Genomic DNA, 17,406 nt, shown 5'->3' on the forward strand with positions numbered 1-17,406 from the left:
GTAAATATTTTTTGCAATCACATGAAGGCCTTCTTTAGGTGGAGGCATGTTTTTGTTTTGCTTTTTAATTTTGTGATATATTTTTTTTACGTTTTGTGGCACATGCTTGCAATACAAAACATAAAAAGTTGATGTCCCTAATGTCATTAAGATAGGGCCAAGCAGTTAGGAGAATCTGGAAAGGGCCCCTTTCATGACAGGAATCGAAATGTGGGATTTCCTTAGTTTGATAAGCTGAAATGTGAGACAGAGTTGGAAAGAGAGAGGATGTTGAGTTTTGAGAGACCTGTACGAGGTAGACCCTTTATTAATATTTGAAGAAATTGACAGTAGTGGCCGATACATACTGACAGTGGTGGGGTGGGTGGAGGGAGCATGGGGTGGGGCTCGGTGGGGTCTCAGAGGGGGTAGGAAAAATAAAATAAAACTTTCTTCATGCTGCTTCTGCCGCCTCAGAGTTCCTCTGCTTCCTGGTGCCCACATACATTGGGAAAGCTGCAGACTTCCCATCGAATGCCCGCGCTGCTCTCATCTCAGGGAGTCTGTGCTGTTTCTCCAACCTGGCTGTGCAAACTGCCAGATTGGAGAAGCCTAACTGGGCATGTTTGTTTGGCCGTCCCAAAACAGTGGGGCAAACAGACATGCACAGTTAGAAGTGCACATCGCTCTGCCCCCTCCTATTGCCCAGCCCCCCCCCACCCATCCCCACACACGCTGGCTCAGCTAGCAGCCAAAAAATAAAACTATATTGTTTTATTTTTCAGTTGCTAGCTGAGGCAGTGGGGTGATGCCCCTCCCTATACGTTTTGTGGCACATGCTTGCAATACAAAACATAAAAAATATATTATCATCGCACAAGCTTACTAAGGCCAGACCTACTGGCATTGACACTGCTTGTTTAATTAGGTAGCACAGGTGCTTTCAAGACAGCTCATTTGTGCGGAAGGGAAGAACCTGCCTTTTAAATTACTTTTCTCATAACAGAACCAGCACTGTTCGGAGAACATGGAACGCATGCATGGAAGAAAGCTTCTCACTATCGATTTGCTGGATGGGAATCGATAAAAAAGATGGGGGATAGAGGGCAGGTCCCCACCTTCATTGCTTAGGCATATTACGCCCTTAACTTAAGGAGTACTCCAATAACTTTGATATCCATTGTGGTTATCTGAAATACAGGTCACACGTTTAAAGATGCTCTTTAGAATCACAATTTTCTTTCCAATAAGCAAACAACAGAAGACAGTAAGTGGTGTATCTTGGATTAAGGTTTTGGGTGGGCTGTGGAATAAGCACAGTGGTTTGTGAAGTTCTGATTAGATTTCGCCAAGCATCATAAAAGGACTCCTTTTTCAATTACAGCTATCCTGAAGTGGTAACGCTGGTCATATTTCTCCTGATGGCTCTGTCGTGGTTTACACGGGATCCTGGATTTGTTCCAGGGTGGGAATCGCTGTTTGGACCGTAAGATCTGTAATTTTGTTTTTTATTGTGTTCTTTCCGTAGTTGTTTAATGAAAATGTCAAATGTTTAATTTTTCCTTAGTCTTTGTACGATTATTCTAACTGTGAAAATGAAGTGTAACCGACTTAAATGTTCTTCTTTTATAAAGAACCGAACATCTATCACGCAAAACTGACACAGAACAAAACATTAATAGTATCTACTAAACCAGATCCCTTTGACCTCAAGCCTCAATCCTCTAGAATATGTTTTTCACACAATTATATGTTTTTCAGAACATTCATGCTCCTACAGTTATGATCTTTCTTTAGTGGACCCTTGCAAAAGACAGGTGCTTCTATTATTATTTGTCAACCTCAAAAGGAAAAGAAAGTCTCTGCACCAAAATGTGAGATCTTGCCAGCTTTTCACTACTTTCGCAAAACAGCCAGAGAGTGGTCCAGTAAATAGATTTTAAGTTTTCTTCGGAAAACAAAATGGGACAAGCATATGTTAGAGAATACCACAAGTAGATTCTGTTATTAGAATCACCTAAATCACTCACCCTCCAAATTGGCTCTGGGGAAATGTTACTATATTTCTTTAAACTTCACTAACTTTGCAAAATGCAAACTTCTCAAAGTTTTAAGTAATAATAAAACAAACATTGGCACTATTGGCTTTGTCAATGCAGGAGGCTTTTAAAATGTACCAGCAATGGCAAAGCAAACAGTGGTAACTATTTGTATTAAAGTAAGAAGATGTTGTTTTCTATTTTTAAAAGATAGCTGCCACAATGCACAACCTAACATGTGTCACTGCCTTACATTTTGTCGTGGCCACACTGAAAAAATAGAAACAATGTTTACTATACTTTTACAAATGGCTGCCGTGTTGCATGACACAAGATGACAACACAATGCAGTGGCCAGCTTGAAAATATAGAAAACATTGCTTTCTATATAGCAGCATTGTCTGCTACAACGTAACAATGTGATGCATTTTGTGTCATGCAATGCGGTACCCCGGAATAAACTATATAAACTATATTAATTTCTGAAGCGATCCTTAACATGTAATTGGAGCCTTGGAAGAGCTTTCCTATTCACACTCATGCATTGTACATCCTTTAACAGTTTTAATTAAGGAAGCAAATTAATTCTGAGACTCCTTGAGAGGGATATTGTGTACCTGCATTTTACACTTGGGATATCAGTAGATTGTAGGAGTAGGTATGTGCTTACCTCCTAAGAATTAACAAGATTAAACCGGTTTCTTACATTACCTCCAAGGATGGTAGACCATTACAACCCACATACTGGACAAGTTTGTAATGCTGAAAAGAGTCCTCTTCAACATCTTTGCAGATCTTTAATCAGTATTTGACAATGTTCCAGCACACCAATTGTGGAATTGAGAATATAGTTATTACCTTAGACCTTCTAAATATGCTGATCTATCATCATTAGGAGAGACTGAATGATCTTTCTTAGTGAACAATTCTGCTTGTCAAGATTGCACCTTAGCTCCCCTCCTATTCTCATTGTACATTAACCTATAGTAAAGATGGTCAGCAATTGTTCCAACGATGCACCTAGTTTAGCAGGATCTTCACTTTATAATTCACTGAAGACACCTTCTAACTTTGTTAATCTCCTAGAGGCTTACAGATCCCATTTGACAAGTTAGCAGATTTGTGTAGAGTTAAAGGCCTACAAGCTATTGTAGAAAACCCCCCAAAATTAATTATGTTTAGACCATAAAGGTGTGAGAAACATGTTCCCTTAATATGTCCCTTCAGGAGCAGGTGGATGTGTTCCCTTATTTGGGAATCAGCTTGTCATCTTATCTTACCTAGAAGCCTCATATTCCAGAATGAGGAGTCTTCTGGCAGCTAAAAGTGGGGGCTACTTAGTGTCCTCTGCTCTGGAGGTTTACAAAGTGCAGTGGCAAAATGCCTCTGTGGGGCGGAACGCTAGGTCTGTTTAAACCTTGCCCAACTTGTGAAACAGGGTTTTGAAAACTGTTGTCGAGACCCCCCTGGAGCATCTACAATGACCTTTGGGGGTCAGCCGATTGAAGGGAGGTGTGCCCCCAGGTAGATTGGGATAATGGGCCTGCCTAGGCTACATATGGGCTATATTTGGGATATATTCTGTTGGGCTGCCAGCGCAATATATATCCGGCAATTTTATATAAAAAGGTACCCTTCTGGGAAGCTGGCACGGTGGCCGTAGCGAAGCAAGTTGAGTTTAGTGAGTATAAGCTGATGGAGGATGCACAGGTACAAGAAGCAATGCACCTGCTTGCTGAGGCAGGGTGCATGGGTCTTCTCACACTGGGCGCGTGTGTCATGTTGTGTCATGGCATAGCAGGCAGCAAGCTGTGTGGCAGCGGCGATATTGGCTAGTTCGAAGAGGCACGCCCTAAGGTAAGCACCAGGGCCGCTCGAGAGGCAGGATAGCGCCAATGGCTGTGCACAAGGGTTGCGCACTGTGCAAGGCACGGATGTGGCAGGCGGAGCCAGGCGAACCCCGTACATGGTTGGGAGGGAGGAGGTAAAGAAGGCAGCATCTGGGCCAAACAGGTGCCCGGGAAAAGTACATCACAAATGGGAAAGGACGCAGTACAAAAGAAAACAGGAGGAAAGGCAGGCAGGGCATGAGGTAGGACGAGAGCAGTAAGGAAATGATCAGAGGGGTGGGCTGTCCACGGAGGAGTGGTTGGAGAGGGCTCCCAGGGGAATGTGGTCACGATGATCAAGAGGCCGCCCCGGTTTCACACTGGCCGCCTGACGGAAATTTCTCAAGGACATCGGAGGGCGAAGCCAGGGGCCACGTGGTGAGCCTTGTGACAGCATTGGCAGCTGCAATGCTGGAGTGGAGCAACAAGGAGGAGCAGGATGACGGGGAATGGTAGGAGGGGTATGAGGAGGGGGCAATGCAGAGAATTGAAGTAAGGCCACGCCACAGGATATATACGCGTCAGGGCCAAGAGAGGTAGGCGCGGCTGCAGTGCGGTGGGGTGGGGTGGGCACTTGGTGGGAATCGGTTGGGCCAGGGTGGGGTCGAGCTCCATAGCAGAGCAGCAGGCGAGGTGAGGTGGATGTGGTAGGTCGGCAGAAACAGGGCAGAAAGGGGCACTGGCTTTGGGTTCCAGAGCAGTGTGAAGAATGGGTAGATAGGGACACTAACCTCGGTACGCTGGACCACCCTTTAATATTGCATGCTCAACACCAGAGTCCATTTTGTCTGACGATGGCGACGAGGGGGGCCATGTAGATGTTGAAGAGCGTGGGACTAAGCGATGATCCCTGTGGTACTCCGTGGTTGATCTCTGTGGGTTTGGAGAGGAAGGGCAGGAGTCTGATCCTTTGGGTTCTGTTGGCGAGGAAGGAGTGGAGCCAGTCGGGGGCGGTTCCCTGTATTCCTGCATCGTGGAGTCTGGCTGCGAGGGTGCAGTGGGAGACGATGTCGAAGGCTGCGAAGAGGTCGAGTAGGATGAGGGCTGCGGTGTGGCCTTGGTCGAGGAGCATGCGGATGTCATCTGTGGCGGCAAGGAGGGTGGTCTCGGTGCTGTGGTTGCTGCGGAAGCCGGATTGGGAGGGGTCCAGGATGGAGTTCTGTTCAATGAAGTTTGTCAGCTGGGTGTTGACGATCTTCTTGGTGACTTTGGCTGCAAAGGAAAGGCGCAATATGGGTTGGTAGTTCTTCAGGTCCGTCGGGTCTTCAGAGGGCTTCTTGAGGAGGGGCTTGACTTCTGCACGTTTCGAGTCGTCTGGGAAGGTGCCGGATGGCGTTGATGGTGCGTCGTAGCTGGGGCGCTATGGTGGCGGCAGCTCTGTGGAAGATGTGTGGAGGGTAGGGGTCCATGGGGGCTCCCGAGTGGGTGCTCTTCATGGTCGTGGTGGTATCTTCGGTGGTTACTAGGGACCAGGCGGTGATGGTGGGCCGGCTGTCGTCGTTGGGGTAAAGGGTGGTTTCTGGGGACTGCTAGCTGAAGTTGTCATACAGGGCTTTGATTTTCAGGTGGAAGTAAGAGCCGAGCTTGTTGCTGAGGTCTTGGGAGGGAGTGACGTCTGTGGCTACGCTGTGGGGTTTCGTGAATTGCTGGATGATGTTGAAGAGTTCCTTTGAGTTGCTGGAGTTGGTGAGGATTTTGTTCTGGAGGAAGGTCTTCTTTGTGGATCTTATGCGTTGGTGGTAGTCTGTCATGGTGTTCTTGTAGGAGGTCAGGTTTTGCGCGGTTTTGCTGTTTCTCCATCGTTTTTCGAGACGTCTGCAGGAGCATCTGGCTTCTTGGAGGTCGGTGGTGAACCAGGTGGCCTTCAGGGGGCGTTATCTGTTGGTGGTGCGGAGGGGGGCGAGCTAGTCTGCGCGGTTGGTGATCCATTGGTGTAGTTCCTTAGCTGCAGAGTTGGCGTCGGTCTAGGCAGGAGGGGGGTCGTAACTGAAGGTGGAGTTGAGGTGCTCCTCTGTGACCTTGCTCCAGTTCGTTTGCGAAGGGCGAGGAGTGGGTTTGAGAGTGGTGGCTGTGTTGAAAGAGAAGTGTATGCAGTGGTGGTCTGTCCAGAGGGGCTGCGTGGTGTGGCTGAAGCGGATGTTGTTCCTACCTGTGAAGATGGGGTCGAGGGTGTGTCCTGCCTTGTGGGTAGGAGTGGTGATGACCTGTTTCAGTTCCGATGTTGGCGAGGTTGTCCAGGAAGGTGGTGGAGTTGGGGTCGCTGAGGTTGTCGAGGTGGAACTTCAGGTCTCCGATGAGTACATAGTCCAAGGAGGCAATAGCCTGGTGTGCGACGAGGTCAGCAGTGGTAGTGGTGAACGAGGTGCAGGGTCCGGGGGGTCTGTAGGCGAGGGTGCCACGGAGAGTGGTTCTGGGGCTGGTCCAGATCAGGAAGTGAAGGTGTTCGGTGGTAGCGGAGTAGTCGCTCATGGTGGAGAGTCAGAGGGAGCTCTTTTGTGCGATGGCAAGTCCTCCTCCTGGGCAGTTGGGGCGATCCTTCTTTGGATCTTGTAGCCGTCGGGAATGGCAGTGGCAATGTCGGGGGTGGAGGAGGCGTTGGTCCAGGTTTCCGTAAAGAAGGCGACGTCTGGCGAGAGGGTGTTGAGGTGGTCCCAGATCTCAATGGCATGTCTGTGCAGGGAGCTCACATTGAGGAGGATGCACTTCAGGGCTATGGTATTGTTGGCGTTCATCGAGGGGGCGGCGGCCCTGGCGGTGCGGACGGTAGTGAAGGTCTGGTGGCAGTGACGACAGGAGAATGGCCGTGGGTGGCGCTCAGTGTGGACAGCTGGCAGTTTTATGTTCCTTACTGGGTTTAGTGCGAGGAGGGCCGTTGAGTCGTAGTGGTGGGTGATCGGAGGTCCAGGGTTCCTAAGGCTGGTCGCAGATGGGCATGGACGGGTTTGCCTTTGGCACACCAGCAAAACAACAGTTGAATGCAGAACAATGTCATACATTTACCCCAGTACAGAGATCTGGGCCTAAATCCATCGTTTTTTTGCTCACCATGCCACCCCAGTTCAGACCTGGCCATATGCAAATCAGTCTTGACCCTGTGCCTCATGGGAACAGTCCACCCCGAATTGCCAAGCCAGGTCCTCCCTGGACCGGAAACAAGCATCCTAGGTCCGGTTTCAGGGTTTCACCCCTCTTCAGCCAGGATAGCTTGATTCCAGTGGCATGGAGAGCACGGGACTCACGTCTGAGCATACCCGTACCACTCGGGGTGACAAATGCAAAAATAACAGTTGATGGACAGAATGCAGAACAATGTCATACATTCACCCCAGTACAGAGATCTGGGCCTAAATCCATCGTTTTTTTGCTCACCATGCCACCCCAGTTTAGACCTGGCCATATGCAAATCAGTCTTGACCCTGTGACTCATGGGAACAGTCCAGCCCGAATTGCCAAGCCAGGTCCTCCCTGGACCGGAAATAAGCATCCTAGGACCGGTTTCGGGGTTTTACCCCTCTTAAGCCAGGATAGCTTGATTCCAGTGGCATGGAGAGCACGGGACTCACATCTGAGCATACCCGTCCCACCAGACACAATTCTACAGGCATAACCTACAATCTAACCCCCCCATATAGGTCTACAATCTGCTATAAACTACCAACAGAAAGTCAAATGATGTCTGCTCACTGCCCCCATGAAATCCAAGGTGTTTACTTGCAGTTAAATTAAATAAGGCATTTGTTTATTGAATGGTTGTTTGTGCATTGCTGATTGGATATAATGGATTGCTGCTTCCAAAGTGACAGAAAAGTCGTATAACTTTTGGTGCCGGATTGAATGCATTGTAACAATGAGTGAACACATTTGCACTCGGAACTAGGCAATTTGTCAACAGTGCTAATGGATCATGATTGTTAATGTCAAATTAAGAGAAGGAGGGCCCAGATAAACATCTTTGTTTTTTGCTGTGTGTAACGATGAGCGCTCCACAGGACTGTGTTGTTGTTGCTGAGCTGGGTGGTCAGTTGTCCATTTCCTGCCTTTGCAGGACTTTCCTCACGGCATCTCTTGTCGAGTCTCTCTAACAGTGATGCAGTATTGTGCCACAAAGTGGGTGACATCATGTTCGAGCTGCCTGTTTAAGTTGGTTTGGTCAAGGACACGTACTGTTTGTTGAGCTTGCAGTGCTTTGCCTGCTGGCTGGCTCTGGTGCCTTGTCATCAGACTTCAGAGTGGTTGACACCTTCCTGCTTTCTCAAATTTGCTTGAAAATGCCCCATTTGCCCACTATTTTTTCAAAGTTTTCACGGGGGAAACACCCCCCCCCTCCCCCGAGCCACCCATAGATGGTTCAGGCTCGCTCGCTACTCTCGCTCGCCGCAATGAAGTACAACAATTGTTTTACGCGTCACCACTTTCAAATGTCACCAGCCGCCACTGCATGTAGGTTTGTTGTAGGGATGAAGGTTTTGGTCGAGTAGAGCATCTGTGGTTGAAATAAGAGTCCCCTGATTTTTTTAAGGGATCGGGTTAATTTGTTTCGCTACGGCATGGAACTCTTTCTGTTGCAAGTGAGGGAGGTGCTGGAGAGAACACTGAAAGTGACAACAGAGGTTCCTAAGGGGGGCGGGTCAGAGGTCAGAAAAGTCATTTCATTTGCCATGGTTCTAGATCAAGATTATCATTGTGAACATAGGTGAATCAGTACAATGGGGGGTGGCAATAAAGTTACACCTGAATGAAGTAACAAATTAAAATAGGATACTTAGATAGTTAGATGTTAATAGATGTAGGTTAAAGTGTTCAGGGATTTAAAGGTCAACAGTTCAATATCAAGGTCCGAATTACACAGTCCCCGTCCCTAGTATCTGTTTTTTTAACAGGTCATGTTTTATTTGGTACCCGCACAGTGCACAGGGTGGGGGTTTTTATATTTGGTTGCTGCTTGGAGCAGGTGCAAGGCGATTCGCAGTTGAGTTGCCATGGGTCTAAATTAAGATTATTGCTGTGAACAAAAATAAAGAAGGACAATGGAGGGTGGCAATAAAGTTACATCTGGATGAATCAACAAATTAAAGAGAAGATTTTGACAACTTAATTATATATTAATAGATGTTGGTTAAAGTGTTAAGGGATTTAAAGGTCAACAGTTCAATAACGGTAGGATCTACACAGTTGAAAGATAAAGATGTAAAGGGGGGTGTGAGTTGTATGGGGTGGGTGAAAATAGGTGACATTGTATATTGAGGTTTAGTTTTGTAAGGCAAAGACCTAGGGTTTTATTGTTGTGATGTGCCCCTGTCTTCAATAAGGCGGACATTTTCACACAATAAGCAAGTATGTGGTCTGTGCTGCTCTCTTTTGGCCCAATCCCTTTGTACCTGAATTTGAAAGTTATTGCTATCACCACCATGTGCCAACCTTACACCCCTGTTATAGTGTATAAAATCTGGGGCACACTGGAGCTTATCCACCTAAACAGTGCCCTTGGTGACCTTTTGAGGTATACCAATAGGAGCTTTTTGGGTTGGTTCAGGTATGTAAGGGATGTGTTGAGGCAAATTGGTTTCTCATATCTTTTGGAACTTCCAAATGCGATTACACTCAATGATGCAATAGAAGTTAAGTCAGCATATAAGCCTAAATCATAGGAAAGTCTGGCTTTTAATTATCTAGTTGGCAGAATGTCAAGGGTTGAAAAAGAGAGACCCTCTGGGGCTTGACTCTGAATGTCCGAGGTGTGGGCAACTCCTTCCAGTAGCCATCGTCCCTTCAATTGATAGTGTGACATGTGAAGAGTTTGTGACTCCTAGAAAAAAACACAGTTCAGGAGGAAAAAGCCTGGTGGCATAAAAACCTCCCAGTTGTATTGTTAACGTTGATAGTCAGAGGGATTAATTGACAGATTGACTCTTTGCTTTATACAGTGTTGTGACTGTGGCAGTTGTAAAAATATTGTGACCTATTCTAAGATAAAAGTCATAAATTTGCAACTGCACGCTATCTCATATATTTGGTACAGATATCTGACTTTTATGGCTTTATGACTTTCAATATTTGTTAGAATCGCCATTACATCTGCAACTAGAAATTTGAAACAAATGTGAAGTAAGACATTCAACTGTATTTCTTTTTCTAATCTCCTCTGGAAATGTGTTTCTCTCCATGGAGGATCTTCTTACCCTACACCCCCATTATACATACATGACTTCCCTGCCTCCTCCCTCCTCCCAGGAAATGTACATTTACTCCTGCAGTGAATTGTGACATCTAATCTACAAGTTTGTGAGTGTTCAGGCACTGTGCTGGACTGTAATCCCAGCCCCACATAAAGTTTGTAGGCTTGGATTCCAGTAAAACATACAAATATGGTCCAGAATATGATTTACAAATTGTACAAACCAAGGAAATTACAGTCATTTTCCTAAAGTTTTAATTAATTAATTACTGGGGGCTTAAGACTGAACGTGCTGTGTAGGTGTCAGGATCTCTGTGATTCCATTACCTAATTTGTGGTTTATTTACATTTTTTACAGGAAAGGTTATAAATCAGATGCTACCTCGTCTATACTTTTTGGATTTTTATTATTTATAATTCCTGGAAAAAAGCCAAGACTCTTTTCATGCAGAGCCAAAGGTAGGACTTCTTTTTTGTGTCACACTTATTTAACTTTCTTTAATTGCTAAACTAGAATAAAGTATTTTCGTTCAGCAGATTAAGATTAGGGGGTTGTGAGCTTCAGATTTCCCGACAATCACACTGGCACATAATGTTAAAAAACATGATATGACAAGCATGGCCCATGAGAGCGGCTTAACGGGCAGCGGAAAGGTTGAGGAATGCAGACTGGTATGAGTACTAAGGGGTCTATTAGGATGGCGGACGGATGGCTGCCGCCGGTGGCAACTGCCGGACCGGCGGCGGACATCCGCCCGCGATCGCAACCCTGAAAAACGCCGGTCCCATTAGCATGGTGGTGACGACTGCGGCGGTGAGAATCTCCACCCACCACTTTTCCGTCGGTACCAGTCCACACGCATGCCGAGCGGGCGGAACTGGACCACTACAATGATGCCGGTGCAGGGCCAGGCTCCGCTGGCATGATTATGATGCCGGCGGTAGCCAGCCTTTCCGCGGCTTTAGAAACCGCATGCAGAGAATGTCTTAACTTAAAGCCTATTTATTTGCTAAATCTTTTAATTAGATCACGTGTTGTTTTTGTCTCTTTCCTATTATGTTTTGTTACTTCTACTCTGGGGATCTGCCTGTTGCAGCGCCATGAAACCGCTGGTGAAAGTGCGCTATATAAATATTTTTAAACTCAAACTCAAACTCTCTGGGGGCCCTTTGCGGGTCCCCAATGTGTTGGGGGGTGTGGGTGTACTGAGGGTACCCATGGTACCCCCTACATGTCCCTGTACTAGGTGGCAGGCACTGTGCAGTGCCTGCCACACAGTGCAGTGACATGCATGACATGCTCCTTTTCACACCGCGGCCGTGCTGCTGGCAGCAGCAACCGCCGCAATGTTAATCGCCAGAATCCGACCGCCGCGGTCGGATTTCGACTGCGGAGCTTCCTAATTGGACCGGTGGTTATGCCGCGGTCCTTGCGGGCGGTGTTTTCCCGCTACCATGGCGGTCGGGGAGAATTTCCGAACGCCATCCTAATAGGCCCCAAAGTGAGAGAAACACAATATTATCAATAAATTAATAATCAATAACAATAAATAAAAACATATTAATGAATTAATTTACTTCCCACCCTAAATGACTACCTTCAAAATCCTGCACAGTCAATGTTTAGGTACCAATAGTAGCATTTCTGGTAACTAGTGGCCGTTCTGTCATCATAAAATTGTTCAGTCTGGCATGCAAATCTGTTTATTTTTCCAAGTTTATAACATTTCTGTTCACACAAAAAGCAGGGGATATGTGTTGAAAATGTAAGCTGGTTCGACAGCAACACACTACACAGCAAACAAAAGGTCTAGACACCTTCATTTTCAGAGCATAGCTCTGATGAAGCTGGCAATGTATAACTCCATGATTTGTACACCATGTGGACATAAGCCAGGGCTTACTTAGCACATTCATCTTTTTATAGTGGAATATGTGGTGCAACAAGCCATTGCCTAAAGAGCGATGTAAAAGACAGTTAGCATTGAACCACCTGCCTCTTAAGTAGCCAGCATATTTTTGGGGTGTGAGAGGAAGTAAGCCGAAAAGTTACTACCAGGTGTATGAAATATGAATTTAATTCTTGTCAGTTAGCCAGCAGTTCTAATGTGCCATACAAACCACATAGCAGTTTATAATACGGAATATAAGGTACTTGATGTGGAGGTTCACCATATCTGCTTGACAGTGGATTTGGTCTACCTTTTCTGTACTATCTGTACACCAGATCCTACATTCATCCATCATAGAAGATTATATGCCATACCTTATGATGCTCAGACATTCTAACTCTACGAGACTGGAATCAGTCTGCTAAATGGGTGCACACAATACTAACAGCATACTCTGTTCTTGTCCATAATTGTAATGCTGAATTTGCCTGTTTCACACCAGTGGTAGACCTTTCACCCACAAGCGAGCTTAACTGCCAGCTTGTCATTGTGAAATGTGCCAAATCAGCACGCTCCTTCTAGTACAAGAATATGAACCTGCAAGTACGCATCTACTGTTTGCTAATGGGAACAGTATCAGCTCAGACTTATTTCGGTATTGAACCTTTTATCCCTGAAAATTATTTTAAACAAGTGTTTGGGCTTATTATGGAGAAGCAAGGGGAGAAGGAAGAATTAGGACTCCCTGGTCTAATTTCTTCTTTGCAGTGCATCAATTCCCATGACCATTGAGACCAGCTACCAAGCCGTGTACAGCACTTTCTGGGTACCTTTCCATAGGTCGTCAGCACATACCCTTTACCGTGTTGAGGGAGCTGTCTAAAAGGCTCAAGGGCAAGGAGAAGACCCAAGCATGTACATCTTAACACCTGTGAGTTGTCTTTCTTTATGCACCTGTCCTTCGTGCTGCCCTTTCTGAAGAATATATAATGGGCTGCTTCCCTAATTGGGCAATGGAGGGCCTGGCCTGGCAGTTCGGGCTGGACTGTTCCCATGGGGAGCACGGTCAAGACTGATTTGGATATGGCTGGGTCTAAACCTAAATAGTGTGGCGTGCAAAAAAACAATGGATTTAACCAAATTATATGACTGGGGTGAATGTTTGATTTGTTCAGCATTCCGTCCATCATCTGTTCTTTTTGTAATTGGGCAATAGGGCGGCCTGCCTGGGGGTGGGATCCTTAAACTGGGTGCTCTCCTTAAGCAGTCGGGGGTTCTCCTGTGTGGCCATGCCTTCTGTACTTTTATAAAGACAGGATTTGTTTCTGTGTCTCTTAGAAGCTTAACATTAACATTGTAAACCTCAGTAATGGCCAAGTACAAAGTAAATCTTCAGGTGGTACATCATTTAACAAAATCAATAAAAGAGATTGGGAATGTCGGAATCCACCATTGAACCTTTTCTGATTTAAGCAGTTGGGGTCATCCACAAGATCACAAACACTGACTCTTCTGTCAAGGCTTCAGTGCTACTATTAAACTCTGAGACTGTAGAATCCACTACAGCCTCACAGAGATTATGTAACAGTGGTTTAAACATTAGTGCGGACAAATCAAAGGAAGAGCAGCTATACCCAAATGACTACATGGTTAAGGTTATTAGAAAGGGTGGAACCTTAAACTTGGTTGTTAAGGATGAGGGTCTGATTTCTCAAATTTTGATTAAAGCACTTCATGGCTTGGAATGTCTACTAAACACTGTTATTATCAAACTTTGGAATTTAGATGTGTTATTTATTCAGTCTTCTAAGCCTGGGTGTGATATGTCAATGCAGACCTTATCTTTACATTTACGGCGTACCCCACATTCCTAAATATCTACAACAAAAGTAAAAATATACTTAAATTAAAATAATATAAAACAGTACCAAGCAACTATTACCAAAATATTGACTATAAATAATATGAAAGTATATAAATATCTACTACCAAAATAACTACAACAATAATATAGCATTTTTAAAATGACAATACAATTAACAAAAATATCAACTACAAAATGAATCCGTAAAATAATAAAAATATATATTAAGGGCACCATTACGATGGTGGGCGGACCGTAACGGTATGCAGGCCGCCGGCCAGGGGTGTGGCAGTCCCGCTGTGCCTATTATGATGCGACCGCCACCCTGGCGATTGCATCCCGCATATTGAACATTGTGGCGGGCGGTGCTTCAAGCACCGCCCGCCGCAATGTTCAAGATGCATGTTGTACATTGGCATGCACAACGTGACAGGCACCGCGCGGTGCCTGCCACCTTGTGTATGCCAAGTGCAACCCAAACTGGGGGCCCATAACGGGCCCCCAAAGCAATCTCCACCGGCCTTTATGGAAAGGCCTTTCAGGTTACCCATGCTCATATAGATGGCGGTGCCTCACCATATTAGCTCCCTTTTCCGCCCGGTCGACAATCCAAGCGGCAGACGGTCTTTCCGTCCGCCGCGGTGCCCCTCGCCATGCTAATATGGCGTGGGGTCCAACAGGGGCATTTGGCGGGCATCGCCACCACCGTCCAGCGGTAACGATCCGCCCGCAATGCTAATGACCCCCTTAGTTTTCTCATATTATCTACAAATCACAGAGACACAATTTTATCAATTCTGTTCATGAAACTTTGATTACATGCTGATTAAACGAAGACATTGTTAATCTTAATCTGCACATGGTTAATGTGAATGACATGAAAGCCCAAAATGTAATCAACTCTAGCGCTGCCCTAGACATATACTCTCTGCTCCCGGGCCCCACTCACCCTGCTGGTCATCAGTTGGATTTGATCTTTTGCCATCCGTCCAACATCCAATTTGATGTCCTGACAGAGGTGATGATGTTAGACCCCAAGTTGGTCTCTTTCTGTCTCATGAGTAAAGCACCCAGTAACCCCAACATCTTCCCACCCCCCATTTATAGGGTGAGAAAATATAAAGATCTTTTGCAACTGTACAAAAAATAAATTAAACAATCAAGGCACAGTACTATCATCACCTCATTTTAGGAGCTGTACATCCTCCCACAGAAACCTTCAAATATACAAGACAACGGCGCATATTACAGTGGTGGCCAATGTTTTTTCGCCCTCACAGGAGTTGCACAATACTTTTGTAAAGCTGACTCAACATCTATAACAACCAACTAAGGTAATATGAGTGGCCACACAACTATGGGCGAGGTGTGCTGGTTCGCCTTTAAACTGGCCACAACAAATCAGATTATTAAAGTAATTTAGTCCATCACTTCTGCCTCCCCAGAGAATGAGTGCCCTATCAGAAGATATTCAGTAATGAAACCATAATAGTTAAAACCACCGACGATCTCCAACTGAGTCTAGATGATGGAGGCGTGGCAGCCCTGGTCTTTTTAGACCTGTTGACTGCATTTGACACCATTTTACATGTGGCATTGTCAGACAGATTGACATCTATCGGCTTGTCACATACTGCCCAAAATTGGTTTGATTAATTCCTAAATGATCGCACTCAAACCATTCAACTTGCTAACTTTTGATTCTTAAGGGAACACATCTGCCCTCAGTCCAACACTCTTTAAGTTTCACATGGTTGCCTTAGCTACTCTTATTGAATCATTTGGCTTCAATTTCTACACCTGTGATGATGATACATAATTAATCCTCAAGGTGGCTGGAAACATGATTTTCATATCTCAACAAATATTATCATGCCTCGAGAAAGTAACCAACTGGATGAAAACAACTCTAGTACATAGTAGGGATAAAACAGAAGTCCTCATCTTCTGTGATCACAGCAATTTAACACCGGACTGGCTGCCTGCCTCTTTATGTCCTTTACCAGTGCCTGCTGAATGTGCATAAAAATGTGGGACTCATATTCAACTCCAGGCTCAGCTTTGAAAAGCATATTCAGTCCTTTACAATCGACTGCTTTCACCTTTTTGCCGTTTTCGCAAAGATCTTTTCTTGTCTCACTTCTTCCACAGAAAAAGTGGTTCAAGCTCTAAAAACGTCTTCGTGGCTACTTCATTGTACTTCCTTACTGGTCGCCCCCCTTTAATGTTCACAAAGCGCAGAAGCACACCATTTTCATCCATCTGAGACAGTTACACTGGTTACCATTAGCCAGAGAAGTCTCTTCAAAGCACTCTGCCTTTACCATAAAACACAGTACATCACAACAGCAATCTCCTAAATGGTCACTCTCTTCTCCTGGTGTTCCCCTTGTGATTGCAGCGATCTAAAGCAATCACTTTGTCAAATCACCTAAATAATAAAGTCAGACAGGGAGTCCGATTGATGGCATTTCTGATGGCTAAAGCATGGAACGCCATGCCCCTCTCTCTTTCTGCTCAACCAAACTATGCATGCTTCAGAAAGAGGCTTAAATTTAATCTTTTTAATAAAGAATGATACATCCGGTCTCCTGTTTCACCCATGGGTAGTTAATTGGCTGTAGTGCCTAGACACCTCTTTCTTAGGTTTATGTGTGTTCTATAAATCCACTGTTCATTCATTCATTTATTCATTCACTAAGTAATAGTAATTAAAATTATTTGAACATGTAAGTTATTTCAAAAATATATTTGATGTTTAAACATACTTTTCTAAACAAACTATCTATTTGTAATGTAGAACAGTTACATTTAAAATATGTTTAAACTGTTGCAAAACACAAATAAAATGAATATGTTAAAAGAGGAGTATTTATATTTAACAAACCTTTTTAGGATTATGCTATGTAAATAATACAAAGTTTGAACATGTTATACATAAATACATGGTATAAAAAACTTACAAACATTAAAATTATTTATTTTAAATTATAACAAAACATTATAGAAACATTTAGGGCCTTTCTTCTAAGTGGGTCGGAGTTGCTTCCGACCGGCATCGCCGCAGAATCGGGACCGTCCGACTTCCACTTGGCGATCCCAACTGCATTATTATGATACGACCGCACATGGTGTGGTTGCAGACTCCCATTTCTCTATGGGAGCTTGTGCGGCGGTCAGAAACCGGCCGCAGCACAAGCTCCCATAGAGAAATGGGAGTTTGTGTTAATCCCTGCACATCATGGTGCCTGCCACAGGGTGCAGGGATTTACAGGGGTGCCCCAAGGCCCACAACCATAGACCGCGGAGGCAAGGGGGCCCGACAGGGGCCCCCAAAGTTGCTTTCCGACATCCTTTCCATGTCAGAAATGCCAGCATGGAAAGGCTGTCTGAAATCAACATCGTAATCCTGATGGCAGAAATGCCATCCTTAAGGGATTATGTTGCAGTTTCAACTGGCCAACAGGCTTGAGCCAGTCAGAAGTCAGTTGGTCAGACCGGGCGATTTACACTTCGATCGCCTTCATTGTAGTAAGGCGGTCGGACTGTAAACCGTAGATGTCAGTTG

At 45.1% G+C, this 17,406-nt stretch overlaps 1 protein-coding gene across 1 annotated transcript in view; it reads left to right on the plus strand.

Moving 5' to 3' along the window:
- The window catches only part of LOC146857670 (solute carrier family 13 member 1-like), a 521,802-nt gene that overhangs the window by 351,272 nt on the left and 153,124 nt on the right, over positions 1 to 17,406 (plus strand). Inside the window, exons 11-12 of the mRNA XM_085648250.1 lie at positions 1,364 to 1,465; positions 10,441 to 10,541. Coding sequence (XP_085504376.1) covers positions 1,364 to 1,465; positions 10,441 to 10,541 — 203 coding nt within the window. The remainder of the gene's footprint in view (positions 1 to 1,363; positions 1,466 to 10,440; positions 10,542 to 17,406) is intronic.

Source organism: Triturus cristatus, chromosome 3_2 (assembly GCF_964204655.1).
Source record: "Triturus cristatus chromosome 3_2, aTriCri1.1, whole genome shotgun sequence".
In the NCBI taxonomy this organism is placed as follows: domain Eukaryota; kingdom Metazoa; phylum Chordata; class Amphibia; order Caudata; family Salamandridae; genus Triturus; species Triturus cristatus.